The 20,378-nt window shown below is 45.1% G+C and overlaps 2 protein-coding genes across 2 annotated transcripts in view; one reads left to right on the top strand and one right to left on the bottom strand.

Moving 5' to 3' along the window:
• SCNN1A (sodium channel epithelial 1 subunit alpha) overlaps positions 1-11,183 on the bottom strand; it is a 66,879-nt gene extending 55,696 nt beyond the window's left edge. Inside the window, exon 1 of the mRNA XM_075258400.1 lies at positions 11,172-11,183. The gene's annotated coding sequence lies outside the window, so the exon portion shown is untranslated. The remainder of the gene's footprint in view (positions 1-11,171) is intronic.
• The window catches only part of LTBR (lymphotoxin beta receptor), a 29,538-nt gene that overhangs the window by 5,980 nt on the left and 3,180 nt on the right, over positions 1-20,378 (top strand). Inside the window, exons 2-7 of the mRNA XM_075258401.1 lie at positions 10,851-10,932; positions 13,047-13,166; positions 13,659-13,832; positions 15,374-15,472; positions 15,918-15,937; positions 16,559-16,595. Coding sequence (XP_075114502.1) covers positions 10,851-10,932; positions 13,047-13,166; positions 13,659-13,832; positions 15,374-15,472; positions 15,918-15,937; positions 16,559-16,595 — 532 coding nt within the window. The remainder of the gene's footprint in view (positions 1-10,850; positions 10,933-13,046; positions 13,167-13,658; positions 13,833-15,373; positions 15,473-15,917; positions 15,938-16,558; positions 16,596-20,378) is intronic.

A 20,378-nucleotide genomic window follows, 5' to 3' on the forward strand; every position in this document is an offset into this window, starting at 1 on the left:
TGGAGCATGCTGGGAGTTGTAGTTTGACAGCAGCTGGAGAGCTGAAGGTTCCCTACCCCTGTCCTAAGGGTCGGGCCATGACTATGTCACCTATGGCGGGCCCAGGTTATCCCCGTGTAACTAGAGGCCAGATTCGGATACTGACAACCCTTGGGCGAGCCACAAACAAATTCTAGTCTAGTTGTCAATCTTTCAGCCTCTCAGAACCAATAAAGCAGTGAAGAGACTCAACAGCGTTCCGTGGTCGTGTTGTCGCACCGTCCTGGACGAAACAAGGAAAGGGAAAGAGGAAGCGTCTCTTCTAGCGATCCTGTCCTGGACCGGGGTGGGGCGGTGGTAACAAATTGTGTGTATTTTGGAGCTAGATGGGCGGCATTCTCTGGGACCAAACAAGCAAATCACTGAGACCAGAAATAATCCAAAGCCGGAGATACAAAAGGTAGAAAGTGGCAACTGTAGCGAGTGATACGATAAAAGCCACAGCCGTTATAGGGTTAAAACGGTTTCCCGGGACTTTGATATCAATTCCGTTCAAAGGAACTTTTTTACCAGGTTCTGTTCTTTGGCCGTCCAATTCAAGGCAATGGGACTAGCTGCAATACCAAACGCAGCCACTACCAAAGGTATGGCGCTGTGTCTTGAGTTGGAGCCACCACAGAATAGGCCATTCATATTGACTCCCCATTTACACGCAGGTTTAGGTCATCCACACATACACCTGTGACTCGAGAAAGGAAGTTCCTTCTCCATCTTGGCCTGCCCATAGGCTCTATATGGCGGTATTAATTTGGCACTAAAGTGCTTGGGCTGTTGCAAACCTACAACTCGAGCTGGTTAGGACAGCCAGGAAGTTGTAGTATAGATTGTGTAATGTACTGTGTCGGCTGCACACGTTCAGCACAATGTTTGTGCACGATGTTTCAGCACTATTGATAAGAGCGGACACCCCGTCACCTAGCAATGCTGATGGTTTCCACTATATTTACTGCCAGGTATGCACTGCTATTCTGTAGGTGATTGGCTTTGTCCAACTACAAGTCCCAGCATGTGCGGCGCGGTCAGCTGAGGTCTTTCGGTTCCCAGCTTTGACATAACTTCTGAAATCTCAGTTATGTAGATGTGAAGAAGGAAGTTGCAGCACAGAGGGAATATTTCCCTCCCACGCCACTCGACACTTCACAATGCGGGAATTTCTTATATACATGTGAGCCGTCTGACGCAGCGTCCTTCTCCTTACTACTAAGTGCGGCTCCTTATAGGTTACTGCCACCAGAACCAGCATATCACCCCAGTCCTGCAGATAGATAGGTTACTGTCACCAGAACAAGCATATCACCCCAGCCCTGCAGATAGATAGGTTACTGTCACCAGAACCAGCATATCACCCCAGCCGTGCAGATAGATAGGTTACTGTCACCAGAACCAGCATATCACCCCAGCCCTGCAGATAGATAGGTTACTGTCACCAGACCCAGCATATCACCCCAGCCGTGCAGATAGATAGGTTACTGCCACCAGAACCAGCATATCACCCCAGCCCTGCAGATAGATAGGTTACTGTCACCAGAACCAGCATATCACCCCAGCCCTGCAGATAGATAGGTTACTGTCACCAGAACCAGCATATCACCCCAGCCCTGCAGATAGATAGGTTACTGTCACCAGAACCAGCATATCACCCCAGCCCTGCAGATAGATAGGTTACTGTCACCAGACCCAGCATATCACCCCAGCCGTGCAGATAGATAGGTTACTGCCACCAGAACCAGCATATCACCCCAGCCCTGCAGATAGATAGGTTACTGTCACCAGAACCAGCATATCACCCCAGCCCTGCAGATAGATAGGTTACTGTCACCAGACCCAGCATATCACCCCAGCCCTGCAGATAGATAGGTTACTGTCACCAGACCCAGCATATCACCCCAGCCGTGCAGATAGATAGGTTACTGCCACCAGAACCAGCATATCACCCCAGCCCTGCAGATAGATAGGTTACTGTCACCAGAACCAGCATATCCCCCCAGCCCTGCAGATAGATAGGTTACTGTCACCAGACCCAGCATATCACCCCAGCCCTGCAGATAGATAGGTTACTGTCACCAGAACCAGCATATGACCCCAGCCCTGCAGATAGATAGGTTACTGTCACCAGAACCAGCATATCCCCCCAGCCCTGCAGATAGATAGGTTACTGTCACCAGACCCAGCATATCACCCCAGTCCTGCGGATAGATAGGTTAGTGTCACCAGACCCAGCATATCACCCCAGCCCTGCAGATAGATAGGTTACTGCCACCAGAACCAGTATATCACCCCAGTCCTGCAGATAGATAGGTTACTGTCACCAGAACCAGCATATCACCCCAGCCCTGCAGATAGATAGGTTACTGCCACCAGACCCAGCATATCACCCCAGCCCTGCAGATAGATAGGTTACTGCCACCAGACCCAGCATATCACCCCAGCCCTGCAGATAGATAGGTTACTGCCACCAGAACCAGCATATCACCCCAGCCCTGCAGATAGATAGGTTACTGTCACCAGAACCAGCATATCACTCCAGCCCTGCAGATAGATAGGTTACTGTCACCAGACCCAGCATATCACCCCAGCCCTGCAGATAGATAGGTTACTGTCACCAGACCCAGCATATCACCCCAGCCCTGCAGATAGATAGGTTACTGTCACCAGACCCAGCATATCACCCCAGCCGTGCAGATAGATAGGTTACTGCCACCAGAACCAGCATATCACCCCAGCCCTGCAGATAGATAGGTTACTGTCACCAGAACCAGCATATCACCCCAGCCCTGCAGATAGATAGGTTACTGTCACCAGACCCAGCATATCACCCCAGCCCTGCAGATAGATAGGTTACTGTCACCAGACCCAGCATATCACCCCAGCCGTGCAGATAGATAGGTTACTGCCACCAGAACCAGCATATCACCCCAGCCCTGCAGATAGATAGGTTACTGTCACCAGAACCAGCATATCCCCCCAGCCCTGCAGATAGATAGGTTACTGTCACCAGAACCAGCATATCACCCCAGCCCTGCAGATAGATAGGTTACTGCCACCAGAACCAGTATATCACCCCAGTCCTGCAGATAGATAGGTTACTGTCACCAGAACCAGCATATCACCCCAGCCCTGCAGATAGATAGGTTACTGCCACCAGACCCAGCATATCACCCCAGCCCTGCAGATAGATAGGTTACTGCCACCAGACCCAGCATATCACCCCAGCCCTGCAGATAGATAGGTTACTGCCACCAGAACCAGCATATCACCCCAGCCCTGCAGATAGATAGGTTACTGTCACCAGAACCAGCATATCACTCCAGCCCTGCAGATAGATAGGTTACTGTCACCAGACCCAGCATATCACCCCAGCCCTGCAGATAGATAGGTTACTGTCACCAGACCCAGCATATCACCCCAGCCCTGCAGATAGATAGGTTACTGTCACCAGACCCAGCATATCACCCCAGCCGTGCAGATAGATAGGTTACTGCCACCAGAACCAGCATATCACCCCAGCCCTGCAGATAGATAGGTTACTGTCACCAGAACCAGCATATCACCCCAGCCCTGCAGATAGATAGGTTACTGTCACCAGACCCAGCATATCACCCCAGCCCTGCAGATAGATAGGTTACTGTCACCAGACCCAGCATATCACCCCAGCCGTGCAGATAGATAGGTTACTGCCACCAGAACCAGCATATCACCCCAGCCCTGCAGATAGATAGGTTACTGTCACCAGAACCAGCATATCCCCCCAGCCCTGCAGATAGATAGGTTACTGTCACCAGACCCAGCATATCACCCCAGCCCTGCAGATAGATAGGTTACTGTCACCAGAACCAGCATATGACCCCAGCCCTGCAGATAGATAGGTTACTGTCACCAGAACCAGCATATCCCCCCAGCCCTGCAGATAGATAGGTTACTGTCACCAGACCCAGCATATCACCCCAGTCCTGCGGATAGATAGGTTAGTGTCACCAGACCCAGCATATCACCCCAGCCCTGCAGATAGATAGGTTAGTGTCACCAGACCCAGCATATCACCCCAGCCCTGCAGATAGATAGGTTAGTGTCACCAGAACCAGCATATCACCCCAGCCCTGCAGATAGATAGGTTAGTGTAACCAGAACCAGCATATCACCCCAGCCCTGCAGATAGATAGGTTAGTGTAACCAGAACCAGCATATCACCCTAGTCCTGCAGATAGATAGGTTAGTGTCACCAGACCCAGCATATCACCCCAGCCCTGCAGATAGATAGGTTAGTGTCACCAGAACCAGCATATCACCCCAGCCCTGCAGATAGATAGGTTACTGTCACCAGAACCAGCATATCACCCCAGCCCTGCAGATAGATAGGTTAGTGTAACCAGAACCAGCATATCACCCCAGCCCTGCAGATAGATAGGTTACTGTCACCAGAACCAGCATATCACCCCAGCCCTGCAGATAGATAGGTTACTGTCACCAGACCCAGCATATCACCCCAGCCGTGCAGATAGATAGGTTACTGCCACCAGAACCAGCATATCACCCCAGCCCTGCAGATAGATAGGTTACTGTCACCAGACCCAGTATATCACCCCAGCCCTGCAGATAGATAGGTTACTGCCACCAGAACCAGCATATCACCAGGAGAATCAGGTGCCCTTAACCTATGTATCTGGGCTGGGGTGACATGCCGATTCTTGTGACAGACTCCCTATCAGTGAATGTGACCTGACTGTTCCCTCTGCACCCCGTATACTTATAATCCGCTTTTACTCCAGAGAACCCAGAATATACAGAACTGCATCCTCTGAACTGAAGGCTTCTGCAGAGAAGTCCATGTGATATGGAGGAGGAAGATTAATAGCAGGTTTCCTATCCATAGCTGGTATATAATATGTGCATACAGTGCACTTTGTGAACCAATGTGTATTAACCCACGACCTCCCATGATAAATTCCTCCGAAAACATCAAAATATTTTTTTTTTAAACTAAAAAACACTCTAAAGAGATGCAAAGAATTCAAGTCGGAGACTAAGATAAACATGGTCTTCCTTGGAGAAGTAGTGACAGTGCCGCTTGGCTCCGGTTCTGATTTATCACGGTCAGCGACTGGTAGAACATTTCCTGTTAAGGAAACAAAGCAGAAGTGTAATAAACAGATTACAGCAGATACATTATAATGACGGATTACTGACTGAGGCTGCAAAGGGTTGTATGAGAAAAACACGCTCACTATCTTTGAGAAACAGCGCCACACTAGTCCACAGGTTGTGTGTCGTACTGCAGTTTAGCTCCATTGATGTGAATTGGGCTGATACAAAACCAGACACAGGAATAAAACAATAGAAAAAATCTAGTTTATGATAAATTATATTATTTTGGGCTGCATTCAGCTACCACTAGGGGGAGCTATCTGTCTACCACCATTGACCTCACAGCAGACACGTGCCCTGCTATTGTCATAGGTGTGCTGTGCTTAGGCAGGACGAAGTAAAACTGGTCTAAGTAAAACTACCCGCCCATTATAAGAGTGAAGCTGTTACGGGCGTGTCTGACAACGAACTTGTAGTCTGGTGCCAAAGACCAGTAGAATTGTAAATGGCGTATAATCTAGACAGTGACTCAACTTCTTATATACAGAGTGCGCAGCTGTGTCCACTGTGTCGTAATAGAACTAGATGGGAGTGCAGAGACCCCAACCCATCTGATAATAAGGAGAAGTCATCAATATCTTTTGCCTTGAAAATACCTTTAATATTTTTTTTAACTTCTGTGACTGCGATAACATCGAATAGAATATTTCCTGTTTAGTACATAAGTGGCTCTAAAATGGCTGTCTACAGTTCTTCTGTCTCCTCAGGATGAAAAACAGATTTAATATCGTATTTATGCCGGGAAGACAATTTCCTGTTCTTATTCTTGTGCCCAGTTGTGCAATGTAATTGATATGGGAAGGGAAGCAACAACAATAATAGAACCTAACACTGTTCCTATATACAAGAAAATAGCCACTATAATACTACTCCTATGTACAAGAATATAACTACTATAATACTACTCCTATGTACAAGAATATAACTACTATAATACTACTCCTATGTACAAGAATATAACTACTATAATACTGCCCCCTATGTACAAGAATATAACTACTATAATACTACTACTATGTACAAGAATATAACTACTATAATACTACCTCCTATGTACAAGAATATAACTACTATAATACTACCTCCTATGTACAAGAATATAACTACTATAATACTACTCCTATGTACAAGAATATAACTACTATAATACTGCTCCTATGTACAAGAATATAACTACTATAATACTACTCCTATGTACAAGAATATAACTACTATAATACTACTCCTATGTACAAGAATATAACTACTATAATACTACCTCCTATGTACAAGAATATAACTACTATAATACTACTCCTATGTACAAGAATATAACTACTATAATACTACTCCTATGTACAAGAATATAACTACTATAATACTACTCCTATGTACAAGAATATAACTACTATAATACTACCTCCTATGTACAAGAATATAACTACTATAATACTACTCCTATGTACAAGAATATAACTACTATAATACTACCTACTATGTACAAGAATATAACTACTATAATACTACTCCTATGTACAAGAATATAACTACTATAATACTGCTCCTATATACAAGAATATAACTACTATAATACTACCTCCTATGTACAAGAATATAACTACTATAATACTACCTACTATGTACAAGAATATAACTACTATAATACTACCTACTATGTACAAGAATATAACTACTATAATAGTACTCCTATATACAAGAATATAACTACTATAATACTACTCCTATGTACAAGAATATAACTACTATAATACTACCTACTATGTACAAGAATATAACTACTATAATACTACTCCTATGTACAAGAATATAACTACTATAATACTACCTACTATATACAAGAATATAACTACTATAATACTGCTCCTATGTACAAGAGTATAACTACTATAATACTGCTCCTATGTACAAGAATATAACTACTATAATACTGCTCCTATGTACAAGAATATAACTACTATAATACTACCTCCTATGTACAAGAATATAACTACTATAATACTACTCCTATGTACAAGAATATAACTACTATAATACTACTCCTATGTACAAGAATATAACTACTATAATACTACTCCTATGTACAAGAATATAACTACTATAATACTACCTCCTATGTACAAGAATATAACTACTATAATACTGCTCCTATGTACAAGAATATAACTACTATAATACTACTCCTATGTACAAGAATATAACTACTATAATACTACCTACTATGTACAAGAATATAACTACTATAATACTACTCCTATGTACAAGAGTATAACTACTATAATACTGCTCCTATGTACAAGAATATAACTACTATAATACTACTCCTATGTACAAGAATATAATTACTATAATACTGCTCCTATGTACAAGAATATAACTACTATAATACTACTATGTACAAGAATATAACTACTATAATACTACTCCTATGTACAAGAATATATCTACTATAATACTACTCCTATGTACAAGAATATAACTACTATAATACTACCTCCTATGTACAAGAATATAACTACTATAATAGTACTCCTATGTACAAGAATATAACTACTATAATAGTACTCCTATGTACAAGAATATAACTACTATAATACTACCTACTATGTACAAGAATATAACTACTATAATACTACTCCTATGTACAAGAATATAACTACTATAAAAGTACTCCTATATACAAGAATATAACTACTATAATACTACCTCCTATGTACAAGAATATAACTACTATAATAGTACTCCTATGTACAAGAATATAACTACTATAATACTACCTACTATGTACAAGAATATAACTACTATAATACTACCTACTATGTACAAGAATATAACTACTATAATAGTACTCCTATGTACAAGAATATAACTACTATAATACTACCTACTATGTACAAGAATATAACTACTATAATACTACTCCTATGTACAAGAATATAACTACTATAATACTGCTCCTATATACAAGAATATAACTACTATAATACTACCTCCTATGTACAAGAATATAACTACTATAATAGTACTCCTATGTACAAGAATATAACTACTATAATACTACCTACTATGTACAAGAATATAACTACTATAATAGTACTCCTATATACAAGAATATAACTACTATAATACTACTCCTATGTACAAGAATATAACTACTATAATACTGCTCCTATGTACAAGAATATAACTACTATAATACTACTCCTATGTACAAGAATATAACTACTATAATACTACCTACTATGTACAAGAATAAACTACTATAATACTACTCCTATGTACAAGAGTATAACTACTATAATACTGCTCCTATGTACAAGAATATAACTTCTATAATACTGCTCCTATGTACAAGAATATAACTACTATAATGCTACCCCCTATGTACAAGAATATAACTACTATAATACTGCTCCTATGTACAAGAATATAACTACTATAATACTGCTCCTATGTACAAGAATATAACTATTATAATACTACCCCCTATGTACAAGAATATAACTGCTATAATACTACTCCTATGTACAAGAATATAACTACTATAATACTACCTCCTATGTACAAGAATATAACTACTATAATACTGCCCCTATGTACAAGAATATAACTACTATAATACTACTCCTATGTACAAGAATATAACTACTATAATACTGCTCCTATGTACAAGAATATAACTACTATAATACTACTCCTATGTACAAGAATATAACTACTATAATACTACTCCTATGTACAAGAATATAACTAGTATAACACATTCACAGACTAGGATACTAGGATAACATTATGGTGATGTCTATGTTATTCAGTATCAGGTTTGATGCTATTATGTAGGGGCTCTGGTGTATTTAATGGGATTAGGCAGCTGTACGGTATACGGGGTTTTTGGATTTTGGCTATTTGTTTTGCGTTCTATCCTGAGTCACAACATTTGGTGGGGGGATTCCTGGTTAACGGGAATCCTTGAGGTTCTTTGCACATTCTTGGTATGAGCTGTTGTTCTCCAGTGTACATATTGTACTTCAGGGTTTGGTCTGCACATGGTGAATCTCCAGCTATTGTAGTAATACACTCTGCAGGGTTTGCTGGGATTTGTAGTTTTGTTACTGCTGGAAAACCTCAGATTATAGATGACAAATATATTCCTTAACGTTTTCTGCAACCTTATGCATCACTAGCATTACCTGTGACTTTGTCCGCACCGCCTTCACTCCCTGCGCCAATCACCTCTTACACGGGCCCAAACTCCTCTGTCCACCCATCCGCCTTTCCCGCGCATGCGCGGCATCACCGAGCCAGTTTCCTCGCTGTACCACACCCAAGCCTGCCACTCCCATCAACGCACAGCATCCGGTGCCCGGCCGTGGCATGCAACAACGTCCCCTGCCAGTGCTACACATACCAACTCCCCCGGGTGGCCTCATTACTTATTTCCTCCCACCACCCCCATCCCCCTTAACGCCCCCCTCTCAAAGAACCCCCCCGGACTACTGCCTAACCCCCACCCCCAGAACCCCCTCCAAACCACCTTCCTCCCCCCACCCCCAAACCCACCAGCTTAGGGTCATCTGACTAAAATTGTCAAATTCTAGATGATACAGGTTCCTTATGATCTTAATGTATTGGTTCTTCCAAGATAAGCAGAAGTAGAGGTATTGGGCGCCGCTTTTCAATCCTGCCCCCAAGATGACTACTTTGTGTCTTATACCTCCAAAACTTAGACTCCACAGAGACATTTCCATTGTGTCCTTCCCTACCTTAGCTCTTGGTTGGACATGCTCAGATACGTGTCACCAGATGACCAGCTTTTCAAGACGACATGTCGATGTGGTCACCCAGTGGTTGTGTTAGGAATTACAGCCTGTCCAGAGTATCACTAGCGTTCAATGATAGATTGAATTTCTTGACCAAACCTGAGCTCAGGTAAGGACGGGCACATCTGTATGAAAGGTCATGTGATGTGCCCTGCAGGGGAATAGGATAGGGGGGTCCCAAATGGTCTTCACCTTGAGATATCTTCTCTGACTTTGTGCACCCTGGGGTCACCACTGAGGCCCAAACATGGCCTTTGACCCAGTGATGCTCAAAGAGGGGGGAAGAACGGACGCCCAGGAGAGGTGAGGGACGGGGAGAATTTGTTTCTTTAGTGCCGACCATGAGCCCAGTTTGGGACACAGTCCTGGGGGGGGTTTTCACACCCCAATGCTGTGGTCCCTTTACTGCAGGGTAATAACATCAGACCCCTGACCATATTAATATTATAGACTCGTAGCCCCTGTATACAATGTATCGGTCACTTCCTCTTCCCCAGACCTGTTTTGTTCTATGTGTTTCCTTCTCCTTATCGGCAGACTTCACAAGAAACGTGAATATTTCATGTCGGGTTATTCTGCCACGCCCGGAGCGCTGTGGGCAGAGTTGGGTGTGACTCTGCGTGAGAAATATTTGCATATTTGTATGACATGTGCAAAAAAAAAAAAAAAAACGTGCACATGAAAGTTCCTCTTCCTAATGTCATTATGTATCTGCATAGAGGGCTGGGGTTTCTGCATGCCCCACCACTAGGGGGCGCTCCTTACAAGCTGCTGTCCAATGATTCCTCTTATTGCACAAACCCGTGAATCAGATGATGAACTAATGTCAGGATTTATTATTATTTTATTCAGATTGTCGCTCAAGAAACTTCCTGCAATGGATATCAGTATCTAAGCGAGGAGCTGAACAGATGCTGCAGCCGCTGCCCGCCAGGTGAGGCGCTACAGGGGTCCTATAGGTGCTATATACAGAACCATAAGAAATCATGCCTTGTATGAATAGCTTTGTGCTATTTTATATTATTTTTAGACGTCGGGGGGGGGGGGGGGGGGGCGTTGGAGCCGGGGGGGGGGGGGGGGGCGGCATCCCCTTATGACACGCACAATCCGGGAGCGGAGAACCGATGGTGCCAGAGAATTCTTACTTCCTTCTGTGAAAGAGGAAATCTTCACTTCTTCTTGACTACTTTATGGGGAGGGGGCGGCGCGTTGGCCGCAGTTCTAGAAACTAAGAGTTCCTGAGAAAGAGGCAGTGAGCTAGAGATTGCTGAATCAGACCCTGCGCAATGGTAGGGAGCGCTGCGGTGAAGGTCGGGTCTACGTCATTGCGCTCTTATGGCATTAACCCCATAAGGGTCACTCTGACCAATGAACCATCTGGACCATAGGGATCACAACAGAAAGAGACCCCTCCCCTCCACCTTGAGATTTCCCCAGTGATAATATTGACTTGGTCTGATAGTTTTAGGGTCTCCATAAAGTATATATGATGTATACCCAAACGGGGTCAGAGGGGTATTCTGGCGCCTTTAGCAGATTTCCTTTACAGATCCCCTTTTGCTCTGCTAAGAATTCTGGGACAATGAATTCTCCTTGATTGAAAAAGGAAAACTTGCTATAGCGCCACCTCTTGGAGAGTAGATCCCAATAGATCAATGCTTGGTTTTCCAAAAACCTAGTGATATCAAAATAAAACATCACCTCGAAAAAAAAGGAAGAGGAACATATCTGCAAACAGCTGGTTAAGGGTTATTGGTTCTCATCTGTGCAAAGCAGGGTACAGGCAGAGGAGAGGTCCTAGAAGTGGGCGAAAGGTCCTAAACTTGGGTGAGGGGTCCTAGACAAGGGTGGGGGTCCTAGACGTGGGAGAAAGGTCCTAGACGTGGGTGAGAGGTCGTAGACATAGGTGAGAGGTCCTAGACGTAGGTGAGAGGTCCTAGACGTAGGTGAGAGGCCGTAGACGTGGGTGAGAGGCCGTAGACGTAGGTGAGAGGTCCTAGACGTAGGTGAGAGGCCGTAGACGTAGGTGAGAGGCCGTAGACGTGGGTGAGAGGCCGTAGACGTGGGTGAGAGGCCGTAGACGTGGGTGAGAGGTCCTAGACGTGGGTAAGAGGTCCTAGACGTAGGTGAGAGGTCCTAGACGTGGGAGAGAGGTCCTAGACATGGGTAAGAGCTCCTAGTCATGGGTGAGAGGTCCTAGACATGGGCAAAAGATCCTAAACGTGGAAGAGAGGTCCTAGACGTGGGCGAAAGATCCTAAACGTGGAAGAGAGGTCCTAGACGTGGAAGAGAGGTACTAGACATGGGTGAAAGGTCCTAGACATGGGAGAGAGGTCCTAGACATGGGAGAGAGGTCCTAGACATGGGAGAGAGGTCCTAGACATGGGAGAGAGGTCCTAGACATGGGAGAGAGGTCCTAGACATGGGAGAGAGGTCCTAGACATGGGTAAGAGCTCCTAGTCATCAGTGAGAGGTCCTAGACGTAGGCGAAAGATCCTAAACGTGGAAGAGAGGTCCTAGACATGGGTAAGAGGTCCTAGTCATGGGTGAGAGGTCCTAGATAAGGGTGAACGGTCCTAGATGTGGACTAGAGGTTCTTACTAATCCTGGGCTACCTTGTGGCCTTCACCAATGATCTTCTGCCATCTTCCAACCTCCTGGGTGATGTCTCAGGCCCCAGGAGTGAATTGGACCTCAGTGATCACATGGGGTGCACCAACATCAACAACACTTGTGTTACAGTGGCAAGATGTCTTCTCACCCCACATGACTGCTGAGAGCCAATCACAGCCCTCAGTGGTCCTCTGATGTCACCCAGAGACTAAAGAGAGCCCTAAGAGAGCGCCACTTGCCAAGTGGGAGCCCAGGGGAGGTGAGGGAAGGTGTCCATTGTATCTAGCAAGTCGCACCACATTTATCATATTGATTTGCAACATTTGATTAATCTCATTCAATATTTATACGACTTCCACTCTGTAGCCCCTCCTTCGTTTATGACTTGCACTTTCCGTACTTAATACTAAGCCTCGTCCCCCCTTTTCCCCGCAGGTCATCGCCTGATCTCTCGATGCACATCTTCATCCGACACTGTCTGCCAGTTATGTGGAAACGGCACTTACGCAGCAAATTGGAACTCTGCCAGGACCTGCAGAACGTGCTATCCCTGCAGTAAGAGATTCTCTAACCGGAAACAGGGTGGCCCAAATACACCATATAGTATTATAGGGGGTCGTCCGGAGAAGAATAAAGCAGCCTTATATTCTCATCCTGCACAACCCCTTTAGCAGTGGTAGGAACATTCACACGTGCACCACTAGGTGGTGCTCATTAGATACACTCTCAGTGAACTCTATAGTAAATCCACGTGCAGTGGGCGCCCTCTAGTGGGGGCTAAAAGAATTTTATAACTTAATTAACCTTTTAGAGTTTTAGAGGGGGTTTCCAGGCACTAGCGTCACCCCTAACCCCCTATGGGCCCCTGACATGGTATCAGATGCACAGTACTGACGATACATGACCTTCGGAGTGCTCCCTTTAATTCCACTATGGATCTACTTCCAGGTCTGCTTAGTCCTTGTGAGTACAGAGGAGCTGGTACATTAAGCAGTTCTCCTCTCCGCACCAATCTCAATTAACTCCTTCATTTCTTTTCTCTTGCAGGCAGGGGCTTAGTAGAAAAAGAGCCGTGTAATAGCACCAAGGACACAGTGTGCGGCTGTCCGCATGGGCAATCCTGTACCTTACGTAATGCCATGGACGAGTGTCTGATCTGTGCACCAAATCCTACAACTACGACTCCCACCACCGAGCCCCCGCCAACTGAACTACCACCAGGTGAGATCTTGTCTAGAACTATGGACTGGTTATGTTATATAAACTGTATACGGCAGTATTGTCTTGGCTCAATATGGCAGTATTATATAGAGTGTATATGGCAGTATTATGTAGACTGTATATGGCAGTATTACAGTATATAGAGTGTATATGGCAGTATTATGTAGACTGTATATGGCAGTATTACAGTATATAGAGTGTATATGGCAGTATTATGTAGACTGTATATGGCAGTATTACAGTATATAGAGTGTATATGGCAGTATTATGTAGACTGTATATGGAAGTATTATGTAGACTGTATATGGCAGTATTATGTAGAATGTATATGGCAGTATTATATAGACTGTATATGGCAGTATTATATAGACTGTATATGGCAGTATTATGTAGATTGTATATGGCATTATTGTCTTGGCTCTACATGGCAGTATTATGTAGACTGTATATGGCAGTATTATGTAGATTGTATATGGCAGTATTGTCTTGGCTCTATATGGCAGTATTATGTAGAATGTATACGGTAGTATTATGTAGATTGTATATGGCAGTATTGTCTTGGGTCAATATGGCAGTATTATGTAGAATGTATATGGCTGTATTATGTGGGCTGTATGTAGCAATACTGCTTTGATTCTATATAGCAACATTATATAGGCTGTATATGGCCGCATTGTCTTGGCTCTATGGCAGTATTATGTAGACTGTATATAGCAGTATTGTCTTGGCTCCATATACAGCATCTGTATCATGTTGGCTGTATATAGCAGCATTGATTCTATATGGCTATGGGCTGTATATAGCACTATTGTCTAGACTCTATATAGCAGCAATATGCAGGCTATATGTTGCTGTATTGTCTTGGCTATATATAGCTGTATGATGCAACCTGTATATAGCGCTATTGTTTTGGCTCTGTAAGGCGGAGTACAGTATATAGCTTAATGTCTAACACTATAAAGCCAGGAGCCCATTTCTTCTTGTTGCCCAGGGCCCCATTTTTTATAAATCCATCAGCAGTATCTTTTTGGTTTGGCGGTATTATTTACTGATCTGGAGAGTTTCTCACAGTAGCGCGGTGGTTTGCAATGTTGACTTGCAGCGCTGGGGTCTCGGCTTCCAAGAACAACATCTGATTGTATTTTGTATGTTCTCCCATGTTTGCGTGGGATTCCCCCCCACACTTCAATAACAGACTGATAGTATTGTCTCCAGTGTGTATGTGGGCGAGCAATGTAAATAACGCCATATGGAGCTGAACCTTCATCTCTACCATGTACAATGACGCAGCACCCCCTAGTGGCAGCCTGAGTACCACGCTCTGTCTCCATTAATTCTGAATTCCTGTAACATATATATACAAGACAGACTGTGAGTCCTGCTAATCAAACCCACTCATATACAGCCTGTGAGTCCTGTAGGCACTAGTAGATGCATTGATATAAAATATTATATAAAAATGAAGAACTCGCTGAGATTTATGGGAATGACTGGGGCCATAACTATAAATACTGAACGTGACTTTCACCTTTTCCTTGTAGATTCGAACATCACCTGGATAATTATTGGCGTGGTTCTCTTCGTGGTGGCGACTACGATCCTCATAATATGTCTTAAAACACCGCTGTTGAAGAGCTTTGGTGTGTATATTGTTTTAGATTCCTAGGTTTATGATGACGTCAGGGCTTTTATTATTTGGTATCTTTCTATACATTTCTCCAATTGTCCCATCTCTTCTTCTCGAATGTCAAAACCGTCTTAAGGATAAATGTAGAATACTGTAGAATCTCATCATTGCAACCAAATAGAGCCAGCCTGGTGATCCGTGATGGGATCTCATGCCCCCCCATTTGAATAGAGCGTGGTCGAGCATGCTCACTATCACTCCATTTAAACTCTATGAGATTGCAGAAAGTAAAATTGCAGAATAATCTTCCGAGATCAGACAAGATCGGGCGCGTTCAGGGTGGTTTGCAGAATCTTGATTCTCTCCCTAGCCATCGATGAATCTGTCGTGTTGTTATGTTCCAGCTTTGGTATTCCCAGGTTTCATGGATTTTCTCACTTTCTTTTTCTGTTTTGCAGGTCGTCTGATAAAAAACAAGGTGAGATTCTGTCCTCATGGTGTATAAGATTCTGTAGATGGGGCCTCGGAGATGGATATGGAGCTTTCATAAGATGTAATAAGTCACCAATCTATTCCATTCAGATAGCTACATAGTATATGGGGAGACATAATAGTAGGGGTGCAGAGGTAGCAGTCACATCCAGGCCCTGGGGCTTCAGGAGGTCCAAATGCCCCTTTGCTAACAGCTTTGGTGCACCAGATAAAATTCTGGTGGTTCTTCCTACAACAGCATCAAGAATATGGCCCGTAGTAGCCTTCACATGTGGGTGTGAGCACATAGGCCCATCCAGACCTTTCCAACACTGTTTGCCATATATGAAGATATTATGATACATATGATATTCTGTAACGCCGTACAGTATTTTGCACATGCCTCCAATTTTGTAAATTTCATACAAGTGACAAATTAGATGTCACACCACAGACATCCACTAGGGGCAAATATCTTTCACAGTTTGGAGAATACAAAGTAGTGGAATTGATGCGCTGTCGTAAACTTGGCCCCAAAGAGATTTTGGATTCTTCCCACTTTTACCCTTTTGCTCAGATTTCCGGCAGTTTGCATAATATATTGAAACACTTTCTTCTCCATTTATAGAGACCATCAGAATCGATTCCTCAGGTCGAGATACCAAGTAAGTCCTGAATGTTAGTCCCGCTGTGTGAGTGTCCGTGTCTACAACTATCCATTGTGAAGGTCCATCTTTTATTCATGCTCATAGTAATATCAGGGAGTGAAGACTCACTTGAAATTTTGCAAAGCCACTATACCCTTGATGGCGAACCTATGGCACGGGTGCTAGAGGTGGCACTCAGAGCCCTCTCTTTGGTCACCCATCTGAGGAACAGATTGTACTGTGTGGAGGCCACTGTGGAGCAGATTGTACTGTGTGGGGGCCACTGTGGAGGAGATTGTACTGTGTGGGGGTCACTGTGGAGTAGATTGTACTGTGTGGGGGCCACTGTGGAGCAGATTGTACTGTGTGGGGGCCACTGTGGAGCAGATTGTACTGTGTGGGGGCCACTGTGGAGCAGATTGTACTGTGGGGAGGCCACTGTGGAGTAGATTGTACTGTGTGGGGGCCACTGTGGAGCAGATTGTACTGTGTGGGGGTCACTGTGGAGTAGATTGTACTGTGTGGGGGCCACTGTGGGATAGATTGTACTGTGTGTGGGCTACTGTGGAGCAGATTGTACTGTGGGGGCCACTGTGGAGTAGATTATACTGTGTGGAGGCCACTGTGGAGTAGATTGTACTGTGTGGGGGTCACTGTGGAGTAGATTGTACTGTGTGGGGGTCACTGTGGAGCAGATTGTACTGTGTGGGGACCACTGTGGAGCAGATTGTACTGTGTGGGGGTCACTGTGGAGTAGATTGTACTGTGTGGGGGCCACTGTGGGATAGATTGTACTGTGTGTGGGCTACTGTGGAGCAGATTGTACTGTGGGGGCCACTGTGGAGTAGATTATACTGTGTGGAGGCCACTGTGGAGTAGATTGTACTGTGTGGGGGTCACTGTGGAGTAGATTGTACTGTGGGGGCCACTGTGGAGTAGATTGTACTGTGTGGGGACCACTGTGGAGCAGATTGTACTGTGTGGGGGTCACTGTGGAGTAGATTGTACTGTGTGGGGGCCACTGTGGGATAGATTGTACTGTGTGTGGGCTACTGTGGAGCAGATTGTACTGTGGGGGCCACTGTGGAGTAGATTATACTGTGTGGAGGCCACTGTGGAGTAGATTGTACTGTGTGGGGGTCACTGTGGAGTAGATTGTACTGTGTGGGGGTCACTGTGGAGCAGATTGTACTGTGTGGGGACCACTGTGGAGCAGATTGTACTGTGTGGGGGTCACTGTGGAGTAGATTGTACTGTGTGGGGGCCACTGTGGGATAGATTGTACTGTGTGTGGGCTACTGTGGAGCAGATTGTACTGTGGGGGCCACTGTGGAGTAGATTATACTGTGTGGAGGCCACTGTGGAGTAGATTGTACTGTGTGGGGGTCACTGTGGAGTAGATTGTACTGTGGGGGCCACTGTGGAGTAGATTGTACTGTGTGGGGGTCACTGTGGAGCAGATTGTACTGTGTGGGGACCACTGTGGAGTAGATTGTACTGTGTGGGGGTCACTGTGCAGCAGATTATACTGTGTGGCGGCCACTGTGGAGCTTATTGTACTGTGTGTGGGTCACTGTGGAGCAGATTGTACTGTTTGGGGGTCACTGTGGAGCAGATTGTACTGTGTTGGGGCCACTGTGGAGCAGATTGTACTGTGCGGGGGCCACAGTGGAGCAGATTATACTGTGTGGGGGTCACTGTGAAGCAGATTGGACTGTGTGGGGGTCACTGTGAAGCAGATTGGACTGTGTGGAGGTCACTGTGGAGTAGATTGTACTGTGTGTGGGCCACTGTGGAGCAGATTGTACTGTGTGGGGGTCACTGTGGAGTAGATTGTACTGTGTGGGGGTCACTGTGGAGTAGATTGTACTGTGTGTGGGCCACTGTGGAGCAGATTGTACTGTGTGGGGGTCACTGTGGAGTAGATTGTACTGTGTGTGGGCCACTGTGGAGCAGATTGTACTGTGTGGGGGCCACTGTGGAGGAGATTGTACTGTGTGGGGGTCACTGTGGAGTAGATTGTACTGTGTGGGGGCCACTGTGGAGCAGATTGTACTGTGTGGGGGCCACTGTGGAGCAGATTGTACTGTGTGGGGGCCACTGTGGAGCAGATTGTACTGTGGGGAGGCCACTGTGGAGTAGATTGTACTGTGTGGGGGCCACTGTGGAGCAGATTGTACTGTGTGGGGGTCACTGTGGAGTAGATTGTACTGTGTGGGGGCCACTGTGGGATAGATTGTACTGTGTGTGGGCTACTGTGGAGCAGATTGTACTGTGGGGGCCACTGTGGAGTAGATTATACTGTGTGGAGGCCACTGTGGAGTAGATTGTACTGTGTGGGGGTCACTGTGGAGTAGATTGTACTGTGTGGGGGTCACTGTGGAGCAGATTGTACTGTGTGGGGACCACTGTGGAGCAGATTGTACTGTGTGGGGGTCACTGTGGAGTAGATTGTACTGTGTGGGGGCCACTGTGGGATAGATTGTACTGTGTGTGGGCTACTGTGGAGCAGATTGTACTGTGGGGGCCACTGTGGAGTAGATTATACTGTGTGGAGGCCACTGTGGAGTAGATTGTACTGTGTGGGGGTCACTGTGGAGTAGATTGTACTGTGGGGGCCACTGTGGAGTAGATTGTACTGTGTGGGGGTCACTGTGGAGCAGATTGTACTGTGTGGGGACCACTGTGGAGTAGATTGTACTGTGTGGGGGTCACTGTGCAGCAGATTATACTGTGTGGCGGCCACTGTGGAGCTTATTGTACTGTGTGTGGGTCACTGTGGAGCAGATTGTACTGTTTGGGGGTCACTGTGGAGCAGATTGTACTGTGTTGGGGCCACTGTGGAGCAGATTGTACTGTGCGGGGGCCACAGTGGAGCAGATTATACTGTGTGGGGGTCACTGTGAAGCAGATTGGACTGTGTGGGGGTCACTGTGAAGCAGATTGGACTGTGTGGAGGTCACTGTGGAGTAGATTGTACTGTGTGTGGGCCACTGTGGAGCAGATTGTACTGTGTGGGGGTCACTGTGGAGTAGATTGTACTGTGTGTGGGCCACTGTGGAGCAGATTGTACTGTGTGGGGGTCACTGTGGAGTAGATTGTACTGTGTGTGGGCCACTGTGGAGCAGATTGTACTGTGTGGGGGTCACTGTGGAGTAGATTGTACTGTGTGTGGGCCACTGTGGAGCAGATTGTACTGTGTGGGGTCACTGTGAAGCAGATTGTACTGTATGGGGGTCACTGTGGAGAACAAAGCTCTATAAAATCCCCATTCGTATGACCATATTTTGCAGGTCTGTAATTGTATGCAATTGTAGATCCGCACATTATTAAGGTTGGCACTTTGGGATAAATTAGTTGGTTTTTGGTTGCAGTTTGGGCACTCGGTCTCTAAAAGGTTTGCCATCACTGCACTATACAGTCACCAAGTAACTCCATAGTAATAACAGTACAATACAACGTTAGGAGAACATGGCTGACGTTCCTCCATCTGATATAGCACCTGGTCGAGCATGATCCTGATGGGTGATGACAAACCAACACCTTTGAGGCTAAATTCATATCTGCACCAGTCTGTCCATCTGAAGTCGTGAACAATAAAGTCCTGCAAGCAGAGTCAAGTAGAAGACCACAAATACCCAATGGTCCCAGTTATAGTCCATGGGGTCAATATGCTCCCTTGTAGCATCTCCTTCGGTGGTGGAGTCTAGTGCAACCCCACAATTCTTTCGTCGTCCCTTTGTGTGCCTGTCCCTCCTTTGGAGGAGAGTGTCCCTTACTCACTTGTCTTTTCTTCTGCAG

Source organism: Leptodactylus fuscus, chromosome 10 (genome assembly GCF_031893055.1).
Source record: "Leptodactylus fuscus isolate aLepFus1 chromosome 10, aLepFus1.hap2, whole genome shotgun sequence".
Lineage (NCBI taxonomy): Eukaryota > Metazoa > Chordata > Amphibia > Anura > Leptodactylidae > Leptodactylus > Leptodactylus fuscus.